Source organism: Leptonotus elevatus, chromosome 7 (assembly GCF_054856555.1).
Source record: "Leptonotus elevatus isolate MCC_2025b chromosome 7, RoL_Lele_1.0, whole genome shotgun sequence".
In the NCBI taxonomy this organism is placed as follows: domain Eukaryota; kingdom Metazoa; phylum Chordata; class Actinopteri; order Syngnathiformes; family Syngnathidae; genus Leptonotus; species Leptonotus elevatus.
In genome coordinates, this window is record NC_141245.1 from 18426343 (window position 1) to 18440140 (window position 13798).

At 37.9% G+C, this 13798-nt stretch overlaps 1 protein-coding gene across 1 annotated transcript in view; it reads right to left on the reverse strand.

Moving 5' to 3' along the window:
* Positions 1–450: 450 nt before the first annotated feature.
* The window catches only part of schip1 (schwannomin interacting protein 1), a 240859-nt gene continuing 227511 nt past the window's right edge, over positions 451–13798 (reverse strand). Inside the window, exons 10-15 of the mRNA XM_086080872.1 lie at positions 11634–11752; positions 8826–8943; positions 6931–7128; positions 3522–3645; positions 2121–2214; positions 451–1318 (exon numbers count right to left, since the gene is read on the reverse strand). Coding sequence (XP_085936998.1) covers positions 1267–1318; positions 2121–2214; positions 3522–3645; positions 6931–7128; positions 8826–8943; positions 11634–11752 — 705 coding nt within the window. The 3' untranslated portion in view covers positions 451–1266. The remainder of the gene's footprint in view (positions 1319–2120; positions 2215–3521; positions 3646–6930; positions 7129–8825; positions 8944–11633; positions 11753–13798) is intronic.

Here is a 13798-nt window from a genome sequence, read left to right on the forward strand (position 1 = left end):
TGATCGAGCCTGAAGATAAATGTAATAACTCTATTGAGGAATGTATCCAATTATTTATTGCAATGTTTTGGAACATAGTAATGAAAAACAAAAAACATACATATGATGATGCATGATGATAAATAGCCCTTATTTTTTCATTACGTGATGGTGAAAATTTCCTCCAGGCTTGAAACATGACATCACCGTCTTCTTACATCTCGCGGCCTCTCACTTTTGACCACAGGACGAGCGATGCATTTATCGCGCCCGAGAACGAGAGCATGTTGGGAAACTGCAGCGGTGAGCGAGTGCCAGTCAACAGGAGTTTCCTGGCCTTCAACCAGTGAAACCTGAGCGGCACTCTGTCAGCGCACGCGCACGGTGACCCGTGTCAACACTTGCGGCTAACACCTCATTCTCTGCGGCCTGTGAAAGAGGAAGCAAATGAGAGCGCGGCAGGGGCCAGCGTATATGAAACAAAGTTTATTCTTTATTTTACATATCTGTACAATAACATGTTCTTCCCTCAAATAAAGTTTCTGAGCACAGTCGGATGAAAACGATATTAACACAGCGATTCTTTTGGAAAATGACTCGTGTCCGAAAAAATCAACATTCACAAAATGTTGAAGAGCAATTGGAGTGAATGTATTTACCAAAAGCTACGACTCCACTACAAGGCAGGCATGTTTCCTTTACACTCTTTTAGCACCTCCAAATAAACATTTCTCAGTTGAAAACTACCATTTGTGCAGAATAAAAACAGGTTGAAATACTTTACAGTCCAACTTAAAATGCTCCGAAGATAATTAGCCATCTTTTTTTTTTATACAGTGTTGTTTCTTTTTTCTTTTCTTTTTTTTTAATCTTAAAACTGACTTTCTACTAAAGTTTTCACTATAACTTGATTTGTTTTTCCCCCCCACAATTTTTTTGCATTTGACAGTAATAATTTAGTGGCGAATGTAGAAAGTTGTAAGGAAACGAGAGCGAAGCAAGGCCGATCACAGCACAGGAAGCTGGGACAGAATCCATGACAATACAACAATCCCTTTCCTCTCCTCCTTCTTCGAGGGAGGTGGGACGAGCTCCCCTGGATTAAGCCACGCAAGCGGATGAAAGATGGCGGCGCTCTTCTGGGCCGGGGGGTGGCGGGGCGGGAGGGCAGCGGAGGAGACAAGCGGGCAAATTTGGATCAAGATGGGGAGGGGGGGGGGGTGTTGGCGAGGGGCTCGGGTTTGGTTGAGGCGGCGGAGGGGCGGTGACGGTGGAGCAGGTCCCATCTTATTTGGAAAGGGTCTTCTCAGCCAAATGCTTCTGCTGGCTCTCAGCATGCCTGGAAGGAAGACAATGGAGAAAAGATGCTTCATTTTATTTTATTAAAAAAAAAAAAAATTATAAAAAAAGAAATAAGAACAAATAAAATATGCTTGCTTCTAGTCCCTATTTTGGGGATGTATTCCAAGTTCCATTTCCTTGTGCCGCATATGGGATTAGAATTTGGAATATGCACTCTAAAAACAATTGGGTCAAAAGTAACCCAATTATGGATGAAAAATGGACCGATCCACTTTAAGGGTCAATTTGACCCAATGCCCTCCGTTGTTTTAAACAAAATTACCCACATTTTCACCCAAATTTCAGCAAAATTAACCCAACTGACCTAACTTTATGGGTTCTTATGTACAAATTGATAATTTTTTTGTGCAAAACCCAGAATATTGGTTCAAATTGACCCAAGTAGGGGATCTGACCCAATTTTATGGGTTGTTTTATACAAAATGACCCAATTTTTGACCCAAAGTTGATTTAAATTGACCCAAGTGGAGGATCTAACCCAAATTTTTGTGTTATTTCATTGAAAATGACTCGATTTTTTACCCAAATGTTGGGTTAAATTAACCCGAGCAGAGGATCTGACCAAAATTTTCGTCTTATTTAATTGAAAATGACTACATTTTGGGTAAAATTAACCTGACCCAATTTTCTGTGTTGTTTTATACAAAAACACCCAGGTTTTGATTAAAAGTGGGGTCAAAATGACCCAAGTAGAGGTTCTGTCTATTTTTGACCCATAATTGGGTTATTTTTGACCCAATCTTAACCTAAAGAGGGTGTTAAAAATAAGGCCCCCTCACCTGGTGAAGTCCTCAATGTCGACCAGCATGGCATCTTGTTCCATGTGGAGCTCGTCTCTGACCACCAGCAGCTGCACTAACTCCTCGTTCAGACCTACAAGATGACAAGGAGTCAACAACAGACACATTATACATCCATATAGCGAGCGAAGGACGCTTCGGGTGGCGGGTTAGCTAAAGCCTATCCGAGCTGACTTTGGGTGAGAGGTCAAGAACAAGTCAGAGGTGGGAAATCCAGGTCCAGAAAGTAAAAACCCTGCCACAGTTTGGCTTTAGCCATTGATGCTAGCTAGCTAGCTAGCTCCCGAGCAGGTAAATGAGCACCATGGGAGCTAGCTAGTGAGCTAGCTAACTAGCACTTGAGGATAAAGTCAAACTGTGGCAGGGTTTTTACTTTCTGGACCTGGATTTGCCACCTCTGCAAGTACATGATGATGATAGCTAACTTTAAACATAGCGAAAATTCACTTAATAAATTTTTTGGGTTCATTTCAAATGTATTTATTGAAGTATACAGAAGAAGGAAGGTCAAACAAATGGGGTGGCATGGTTCAGTGGTAGAGTGGTTGTCTCCCATCCATGAGGTTGTGGATTCGAACCTCATCCCTGGTGACCATGTCGAAGTGTCCTTCAGCGAGTCACTGAACCCCGATTTGCTCCCAGTGGACCTGGCAGCAGCCGACCACTGGTGTGTGTGTGAATGTGTGTGCGGTTTTTAACCCTGAAAAGCGCTTACTTGCAAAGAACTGTCGTTTACTTTATTACCCTAATATAATTAGTGAGCTTTTACATTTTACGTTTATTAAATATATAGAGATATAAAAAAATACTAAAACAAATATAAATAAAAATTTACAAATGAACAAGTCTGCTTTGAAAACTAAATTTAAAAAAAACCTGCCACGTAGCTTTGCCCTGATTTCAAAATACTCATGACCGTTTCAAATTACTATTTGGTGGAATAATTGATTGGATGTTATTCTCATCTAAAACAACAACAAAGACAACAAAACAACCCCAAAAATGTCATTGCCAGTGAGGACGTCATCTACATGCGGCGTTGTGGTGCCAAACCAAATGTTTCAGGTACTGTTCCCTGAGGAACACCAACTAAAGAATGAGCTTTTTGAATTCAAAAGAAGCTCACAGTTTTGGAACGTGGGGACTTTTTTGTTTTGTTTATTTCTGTGCAAGGTGCAAGATTATTCACTGCCGAGTTGAAAGGTCATCGACATGTACGCTTCAGTGACGGTAAATTTGAGAGTAAAACATTAACAACAGCTTAAACTGAGTGACACATTTGACTTTCACATCCACCGAGGGTTTCTGCAAATGAAAGTAGCGGTTCGAGATGCAGTCGCGTGTTTTATGGTACGAGGGTGTGTGTGTGTGTGCACTCACTCTCGATCTGGGAGTGCAGATCGTTGACGATAACCTGGAGCTGTCCCAGCGTCATGTCCCTCAGGTCGGCGGGCTTCAGGCTTCTTTTCATGAGACATTCACTGATGTGAGGCATGTGTGGCAGCTGCCGGATTAAAACAGACAACGGATTGAATACAAAGGACGAGCCTTCGAAATATGACACAATCGGTTGTTTGACAATATGTGACCTGCGATTGGCTGGCGACCACTTCAGGGCAAGGTTAAAATAGTATACAAAAACTAACAAAATAGCTAACATTGGAAAAGCTAATTTTGTTGACGAAAATAAAAGAAGTTAGTTGAAACTACTAACTTATGTTTAGGAAACTAACTAAAACTAACTATAATTATCACAAAAATGTCCTTCATTTTCATCTTTGTCAGTTAATTTCATACATGGGCTTTTGGGGTTCATTTTAAATGTATTTATTTCGATATTGTTGTACAGCAGAAGGAAGGTCAAACAGTTGTTTGAGAATTGTAGTTTACTTTGCAACATAATAGTTACCGACATAAAAAAAAACACTTGCACTAAAAAAATACGCCAAATATTAAAAATAAAAGTAATGCAGAAACTAAGAAAACTAAGCTTTTATGTTTTTGTTTTGAAAAATAAAGACTAATAAAAAATAACAAACTTGCCCTAAAAACTAAGATGGCCTGTATGACACTGCTGCCTTATTGCCAACTAGTGGTAGGAAGCTGAACTGTAACTGAGCATCTCCTTGGCAACAGCATTAGCTAATTTGTATTTATGAATTTGTCAAAATACGCTGCCTCACAGTCACAACCCACAGGTGCAAAATTGAAATTATTTTGTGGCCCCAAGTTTTCGAATCACTGCCCTAATTAATGCTGCATTAATAACTGTCAACATTCCATATTTGCCAATATCAAAGGTAATATAAGTTGATATAAGAATTGCTGTAAATATTGGAAGGAATGTTTATTTCTAATCAGGGTTGTTTAGTTTTTTATTTGTTCCTTTTTTCTTTTGGACAATCACTGTGATAATTAACGTTTTATTTTTTATTTTTTTTTACAAGACATGCTTCTATCTGAGGAAACTAAATGAAGAGCAAATGAACTCAGTGACACTGTCGTGTTCCAAGTGTGCACTAGAGGGCAGCAGAGCCCTTTCAACTAATGCATCAGCTGTTTTAATATCCTTACTGTGTCCAAATATGATTGATATATTTTCCGTTTCACTTAATGAGAAAATGACTTGTAAGCAGTTGTTGCATGTTTTCAGTTGTTGACAATAATAAAAGCAACAAGAGCTGCATTATTTCGACTTATCGCTCCCATCTCCAGCCAGAGCAGCTAAATAAACACACTGTTAATATTTGCATGAACTCTCGCTAGTTTTCCGGCTACCTTTCACTTTCACATTTTCGGTTTCGCTTTACAGATGTTCACGGTCATACAATAAAAACACGAGTGGGCGATGCGGTGATAAATTAGATTCTAGGTTAGACCGAGTCTGTTGACAAGTTTCTGTCATAAGAGGGAACATATCGCGGTATGGCAGCTTAAATGTCAGTGAACCAACCAGTGACAATGAGTCAATGCCGATTGAGGAACTTGTGGGACATCCGTTCTCTGTCTCGCTGCGTCTGATTAGGTGAAGCAACTGATACAGATCAAGTTGTGTGAGTGCTGTATTGCATTTGTGACATCTAATTGCGAGTTAGCACTTCCTGGCTGGGCGGGCAAATTGATGTGACGTCATTGTGACTAAAATGAAGACTGAGACAGTTTAAGACACAGTGGAGGTGCTGCAGGAGTTTGTTTGAAAGATGTGGATTTCTATTAGAAAAATAATATTTTAGTTTATTTATTATTATTATCATTATTATTATTATTATTATTATTACATACAGCAATTAGTTACAGTCACAGTTATTGTTTTCAAAAAAGTGTTGGAAAAATAAAGTTGGGTTTGCTTCGCCTATGGCCACAAAGGGAGAAAAATGCAGGAATAAAGAGATGAATTATGAGAACAAATTAAAACAATAATTAAAAATGCCATAACATAAGGCTTTTAAAAATACATGGGGAATAAAGTTGTGATTTTAGGAGAACAATGTCATAGAAAAAAGAAATGTTCAAGAATAATGTTGCAATATGAAAAGAGAAGGCTCTAATTTCATACGTATAAATGAATCACATGATAATTTTATGTGAAAAACGTTGTTTATTACAATAAGAAAATTAAAAATTCAAGTGAAAAGTTGGAATTTGCAAAAAATAAAGTGGAACATAGCGATATTAATTAAAACACAAAAAAATGTTGGGATATTAAAAGGATAAAATTCAAGATTTTATGGCAAAAATATAGGAATACTATGAGGCAAAAAACATTTGAGAAGAATTAAATTATCTGATGATTAAAAATAATAGCTGAAAAATAATTAGACATTTTTCTTGAAAACTATTGTAATTTTGTGTGACAAACACTGAACAAAAAAAATGTTGAAACAACAATTGAGTACTACTGCAATGGTAAAAGAAAATCTTCTAACTTTACACTAAAGTAGAGTTGTATTTAAAAGAAAGGATAACTTTTAACAAAAAGTCAGATTTGCAAAAATAAAATTCGGATTTTATTAGAATACATTTGTAGTATTAAATGAGAAAGAGGTAAAAAATAAAATTGTAAGAATATGAGTGTAAAAGTACATATGTGTATAGGGGAGGACAATTGCTGATCAAGTCAATAGACATTTTTCTTTGAACAAACTGACATTTTTTCAGGTATTTTAACATCCTGTCTTGAATTTTTTAATTTTTTAATTTTAATCAGTTGAATTGACAGGTTATAGATCACTTTACTGGTGGAAATTTCTCACACAAACCTGGCATTTCAACAGGGGGTGTGTAGACTTTTTCTGTCCATTACAGGTTGACAGGCTTGTATATTGCCGGCATTGCGTGGCCTTGATGCACTTTGGGATTCTCTTTGTGTGTTGAGTGTGGAATGTGATGTGACAGTGATGCTGTGTGACTGCTGAGCGCTGTTGGCTTCCTCAACACACGAGCCGCTGCTTTTCTCTGGATGAATTATGGATGGAGCCTCCCTCCACTTCCCTGAATAAGTAAAGCCCGCGAGTCCGCGTGGAAATACGACGTGTGGCGCCATCGCTGTGTGTATGTGTGTGTGCTACTGCGGGAGGCAGCGGGCCAGAAAAAAAAGGATGAAATAATGATGAGCAGGGCCTTACATCCTTTAAACGCGGACTTCCTGTGACATGGTTAAAACACAGATAAGGCCTGTTCAATGTGTACACCTATGGGCCACAATATTAGGTATAGCTGTAGTCTCAATCAAAACCAAGCGCTGCATTCTATTGACGATACATTCAATCTGGATGAGCGTGCTACTCACCAGATCGACCACGGGCGACTTTTTACGGTTCTGTTTCTCCACCTCCACCTGCATCTTGGCCATGGGCTTGGCCATGGCCAGCGCCAGCTTGGCCTCCGCCTGGAGCTTCTTCTGTCGACTCAGGAAGTCCATGTCCTCCAGGGACTCGGAGTCCTCCTCGGTGGTTTCCCGGTCCGAGTAGGACGAACTCTGCTTGGACTGTGCCGGGCAAAAAAATCCCAAAAAAAAAAAAAAAAAAGAAGCGAGAAAAGGACAAGGTCAGATTTTGTAGAGTTGTCCTATCTAGCCTAATTTATGAGCCATCTGCATTTAAAACATATATATATATATTTTAATTTTATGCCTTCCCAACCTAGGATGTCAAACAAACACCACGATTATCAAGCTTAAATATTAATTCATTCACTCCCAGTCATTTTCACCGAAGCAACCCCCTTCCCTCCCGGTTGTTTTACTGGATTTTGACTGATTTTGCAAGGCCCACAGAATATTGTGTTCTATTGCTATAAAAACATGAGAAAGATTAGAGTCTCTTCTTTCATCAGGAAAAAAAGCATATTTGTATCTGTTTTCAGCAATTAGCATTAGAATATAGCTAAGTTTTATTATTATTCACAAACCTGTTGAAAACACTGGGGAAAAGAGCTTGTTGCAACATGGCCCTGGTTAATCTATATACTTTATACTCTGCTGCCACTTGCTGGCCGTTTTTTGTAATAACTACCACTGCTACCAAGCTCAAGCATAAAAAAACACACAGTAAAAACATATAAATACGTTTTTGGGACCATGGCAATATTTAAAATAGAAGGGGTTTAATACACTTTTGGGAGCAAATGAGTTAAATATTTCTAATATTTACGACCAAAAACCTTCATGTGTGTGGGGAAGAAGAAATCATTTTACTCCGTCAATCGTGATGTGAAGAGACAATCAATCAATCAAAGAAGCGCCCTGACAGACAAACAAGGAAGTAAATAAAACAATAATAAGTCCTACTCAATGTAATTTTTTTTGGTATAAAAGCTTCAGATAGTATTTTCCAAAATATCCATCTTGGACCTATTAGAGGAGCCCAGGTTTCAAAGCAAACATGGTGAAGCAGCATTTAGGTGTTATGCTGCATGCAAATGCAATAAATTGCCAACGGAAGTGAAGTCAGCCCCAGTCAGTACAAGTGTTTATAAAGCCAGGTTATAAACTATGTTTTTTTCTCATTCCTTTTTGGCATTTTTTCAAATTAATTTGTCTCTATGGTCTTTTCAGAAAGCTAAATTTTATTTCATAGTTTTTATTTGCGAATGTCTTCAGTTGTGGTGTTTGTTATGCTTTTGGATGTTGTGTTTTTGCTTGTGTGAAACCCATTGAGTTGTCTTATGTATGAAATGTGCTTTATACATAAAGTTGCCTCGTCTTGCCAAATATGCGAGGTGCTATATTGATTATCGAAACACACCACACACAGTACAGTTTAACCGTTTACAAAAGATAATGTAATTGTGATTTTTTTCAAGGTTAAAAAATACATGGAAAGAGACCTTGAAAAAAAAATTGCATATTAAATCGCAATCTCAATATTGAGGAAAAAAATTGCAATTACATAATTTTTCAAAATCGTTCAGCCTTAATATTCTGTTAACATTACTGACTTGACATAATCAGCAGAAGAGTACGGATGAACATTTCCTTCTCTTTGTGTTAACTGTGTTTCAGGCTGACAGGAAGTTAATGCGCCCAGCCATCCGTGACCCGGCTGAGCGTATTCCAATTCATTCCTCATTTGCAGACCTGGAATTGGTTAACGGGCCAGAAAACGTGGGCGCACACGTCCATATGGCCGCTAAACCCAAGAGAGCTGCGCACCCCGGTCATGTCTGGTGTCAGGTTGAGCCTACCATGGGGGACAGGGGCGTGTCCAGACTGGTCTCCGTCTTGCTGTCGTCCGCATCGCTGTCCTTGTCGCTGCCGCTGTCGTTGACGAAGCAGATCTGCAGGTTCATGCCGCTCTGCAGCCTGCGGGAGGGAGGGAAGCACGGGGGGGGGGGGGGGGGAGATAACCATGCTTGTCAATAATACATTTGATGATAAATATTACAAACAGCTCTCAGCGTGATGCAGGAAACATGTTATGACCGTGTCAATCAAAATGCCGCATTATTATTGTTATGAATGCAGAATGCTTGATTCAACTCCTTAACTGGAGATCATTAGGCATTGAGTGGGCAGCAAAGGCTTTCTCGCCTGACCTTAGAACCTGAATTCTTAATATTTGTGTTTTTTACTTGTGTGTGTGTTTTTATTTTGTGTATTCTTATTTTTTATTTTCACCAGAAGCCTTTTTCCACCAGTGGGGGAAAAAGTGGAATTTGTGTCACAAAAGGTGAAATAATCACTTGTGGAAATGTGCTTCTGACGAAAGAAAACAAAAAACGAAACAAAGAAATCCACCAAAAAGCAAATTTTCTACTGCCAGAAATAGGCTTCTGTAGCTTTCGGCAAAAACAAACAAAAAAAACCTGTTAAGTACAGTACAAAAAAAATCCACAAAAAAAAAAAAAAGGTCGAAATGGGTTTCTGACATAAAAAAAAAAAATCCACCCCAAAAAATATAATTTTTTTTTACAGGCACAAAGCAGCACCTGTCATAACAATGCCCTCCCCCACAAAAAATTATTATTATTATTTTTTTTACAGGCGTTAATGGGTTTCTGACAGAATTACACTTTTTTTTACAGGCGGAAATCAATTTCTGACATAAAAATTAATAAATAAATAAATATATATATATATATATAAATATACTGTGACAGGTAAAATACAGGTGGCAATGGGCTTCCATAGCTTCCAGTACATGTGGATGTTGGATTTTTTTTTACGCCCAATCAGATTTGATCCTGCAATAGGTTTGTTCTCATTAACCAATCAAGATTTCAAATTAGTCCTCACAGCTGATTTTTTTCTGTCCTCTCACTGGATGGCCAGATCAAAACTTGTTACAGCCAACTTTGACTGGCAAAACACATCTGTAGTGATCTGCACGCATGAATACGTTTTTTATAATCAGCATCTTTGGTGCGTCGGATGTATTATATTGAAATGTTTGATCTTTTTGTCACGTCATGACAAAAAATGATATGAAGTCTACTCAGACTGGTCATGTTTGTAAGTACAATCATACATACTATACTGCGCATGAATAAACTTAGAGCAGACTAGAGCAGACTAAAACAAGCGTCCATGCGTTGCGACATGATGCTGGTGGCATTACAAACTGGGTGAAGTTCCGTACGCCCCTGAAGGCCCAGCCCACCAAGCTGTACCTAATGAAGTGTCCAAGGAGCACCGCTTTGTGCTCTTGTAGTTAAAAGCAAGACTCCCGAGCTGCCTCCACGAGATCCTAATGCAGGGTGAGGACTGACTCTACGAGGCCTCGTGTTTTTAATCATCTCCCTGCTTGTCTCCAATGCAGATCAATGCAGGAAGCAGTTCTGGTCCAATACGGATGACACCGACAGTTTTTTTTTTTTTTTTTAAAGCATCACGAAGAACTGTGGATCCAGCTCTGAATGCAGATCAATAATCTGCTTATTCAATGCAGTAATTACAAGCACAGCTGATTGATCACACAGCAGGGCATCCAATCAGCGCTGATTAAAATAGAACTTTAAAGGGCGATGACTCCGATGGTGCAAACTCTCTCTGCTGCTTAAATACAGAAGCTTCATGAGTTCAAACTTTCTGGCAGGCCAAAACAGGAAATCTGAATGATTCATGGAGAATATTTGATATGGCAATCATAAATGCTTGGTTCTTGATGAGTCGTGGTCACGCTGCTTTTATCAAAACTGATATCAAATCTTTCTATTCATAATTCATAAACAAGACAGAATTACTGTAAAGCTTTTGAGTTAAAGTGAATTTTCAGTTGTTGAGCAGATACATGAAAGTGGCAAAAGACTGTAAGAAATAATCTTAAGAGTTATTCATAAAATAAATGCATATTTTATTATTTTGTATTCACACTCTTTGTTGATACATGCATATTATACAGTACCATTTTCCAAATATAGCACACATGAAAATAAATAAATAAATAACGATTCAATTAAAATGTATTACACATAAACCTAAAAGAAAAATTGCATCTAAATATATATATTTTTAACAGTTTTTATTGATTAAATGCTTTAGTAAACTCAAAAGTTAAATACAACAAAACTGTAATTCTTTTGTTGATCACCAGAGGGAGCCATTGTGCTACACGTTAAGAATCACTGTGCTCGAGGAACATTTAGAATGGTGCAAAATATTGTGCCATGTGAACATAGTCTGATAAAAGTTATAGAATATAAAAACAACAACGGCAGATTTTCATCACTAGTAACTGCTTACGGTCTATTGCCACTTTCTTCTTCCTCACAAGATATCCATTCAACGACCACAACAACATTACTAACATTAAATCCTAATGATAGCGCGATTGTAATTCACAATATTACGAGATCGGGTTCTGACGTCACGCATCAAATATGAGGCTGTTTCATTCGAATCTACGGACATTAAAATGCACGGAAGTATTCATAACATGAGCTCCAGGAGGGAACAGTATGCATGTGATTGTCTATATGTGTGTTAGCCTTCATCTCACTGCTATCTTTATCCGAATGGTGATAATGATGGAGAGGGAATGAAAGTGACGTTACCGTGACGACAGGCTGGGCTTGCCGCTCTTGCTGCAGCTGGTGTAGATGCCCGGTCCATCGTCGAAGAAACTGCCCAGGGCCAACTTCTGCCTAATAGACTCCCTCTCATTCTTTTGGGCCTGAAACACAAGAGAAAGCAACTTATTTTTAAGTACCTCACGTTGTCACGGCAACTTTATTTTTAGGCCGTGACACCATTTTCCACTCTTTTACAAGGCCGGTGTATTTATAGCAGCAGCCTCTTCATTTGCAAATGAGAGGCTGGGTGTCATCTTAACACGATGTGATACAAAGTGTGGACTCAGCTGAACCAGCAAAACGTGTCAATTAGATTCAGGGGGGGGCCCTCGGAAAGATTAGACAAGACGCCGTTTTGCCAGTAGGTGGTGCTGTTGCATCAGATAACAAACAGTCGTTGACAGAAAATACACAGCACCAAATTTGTGGTAATTGGAGTTCCAGTTTGAGTAATTTGGTAAAATGCAACATTTGCAGTGTTACATAAGTGCAGACTTCGCTCCAGTTGGCTTTTTTCCAATCATAAATTCCCTATAAATATATATATATATATATATATATATATATATATATATATATATATATATATATATATATATATATATATATATATATATACTTTAGGGGTGTGCATCTCTCCAATAAAAGAGATGAATTGATATGCATCTTGATATATATTTTGAAGTGGAGCAATTCAATTTTCTTCTAATTTGATGTACTCACATCTTTTAACTTCAAAATGTTTTTCAATTCAAGTCATTTTTAACACCCCTATTATACTTAAAGTAAATACACATACATATAGGCATACAATATATGTACAGTATATGTATCATGCAGCTTATATATCATTGCCGTTCTGTGAAAAACACTATATGTAATTTTTTTAATTTTTATACATTTTTACGTTTATGGGATGAAACTGAAAAAAAACCCCATGGACTTAAGTGTTTTTCACAGGACAGCGACGATATACAGTATTTATATATAGACAGACACACATGCACCTTTTTCCACGAGTGTGAAAATACACTCCAATTTAATGAACGTCCCAACTTAGTGAATACAATCGCATCCATTCTGGGAGCTGCTTCAATTAGTGAAAGACAAGTCAAAATGACATGACCTGCTCACCAACATCAACATTTTCGGTTTTATTTCACATACGACATGCAATTTCCTGTCACTTATTTTGCTCCAAAATGCAAAATGAATAGAAATACTTGGTATGATAAGGTCATAAACAATGATATCAACTCAATGAGGGTTCTTCTTCTTCTTCTGTCTCTTCACTATAACTTCCAATTTTAAGCGGAAATTCCTCCACTTCTCTCCTATCTCCGCCGCCTCCAATTCCCACGTGTTTCTTATCTACCCCCTTCCAGCCTCACCAGGTGCTCGTCACACACGCCAGGCATTTCCTTCAATCTTTGCCTTGCACTGTCTTCGTTTCTTCACCTTTCCTACCATTCCCTTTTCTAACATTTTCTGTTTCTGTCGTTTCAATCCAGTTCCAATAAACATAATAACGTTTTAAAATACCTGAAATCTTTAACTTTCACATTTATTTGTATCAACTCAATTGCTCCCAAAAACGTATAAAAATGTTCTATTTTAAATAGTGCCATGATCCCCAAAATATATGAATACGTTTTTCATGTTAGTTTTTTATGCTAGAGCATACAGAAGGCGTTGATGCAGCCTCTGACCTGAATAGATCATTTAAAGCAAAAACGGCCAGCAAGTGGAAGCAGAGTATAAGAGATCAACCAGGGCCATGTTGCAAAAAGGTTATTTTCCCCAGTGTTTTGAACAGGTTTGTGAATAATGATGAAACTTAGCTATATTCTAATGCTAATTGCTGCAAAACAGAAACAGATACAAATATATATTTTTTTCTGCTGAAAGAAGAGACTAATGTGTCTTTTGTTAGGTTCCATGTTTTTATAGCAATAGAACACGATATTCTGTAGGCCTTGCAAAATCTACTCAAAATCCAGTAAAACAGCCGGGAGCGAAGGGGGTTGCTTCAGTGAAAATGGGTGGGAGTGAATGAGTTAAAGTCAAACAAATCAAAAGGTTATAGTCAACTGAAAATTTAAATAAATAGTTCCCTGAGTTTAAAATGGTTTGAGATTTACTTTTTA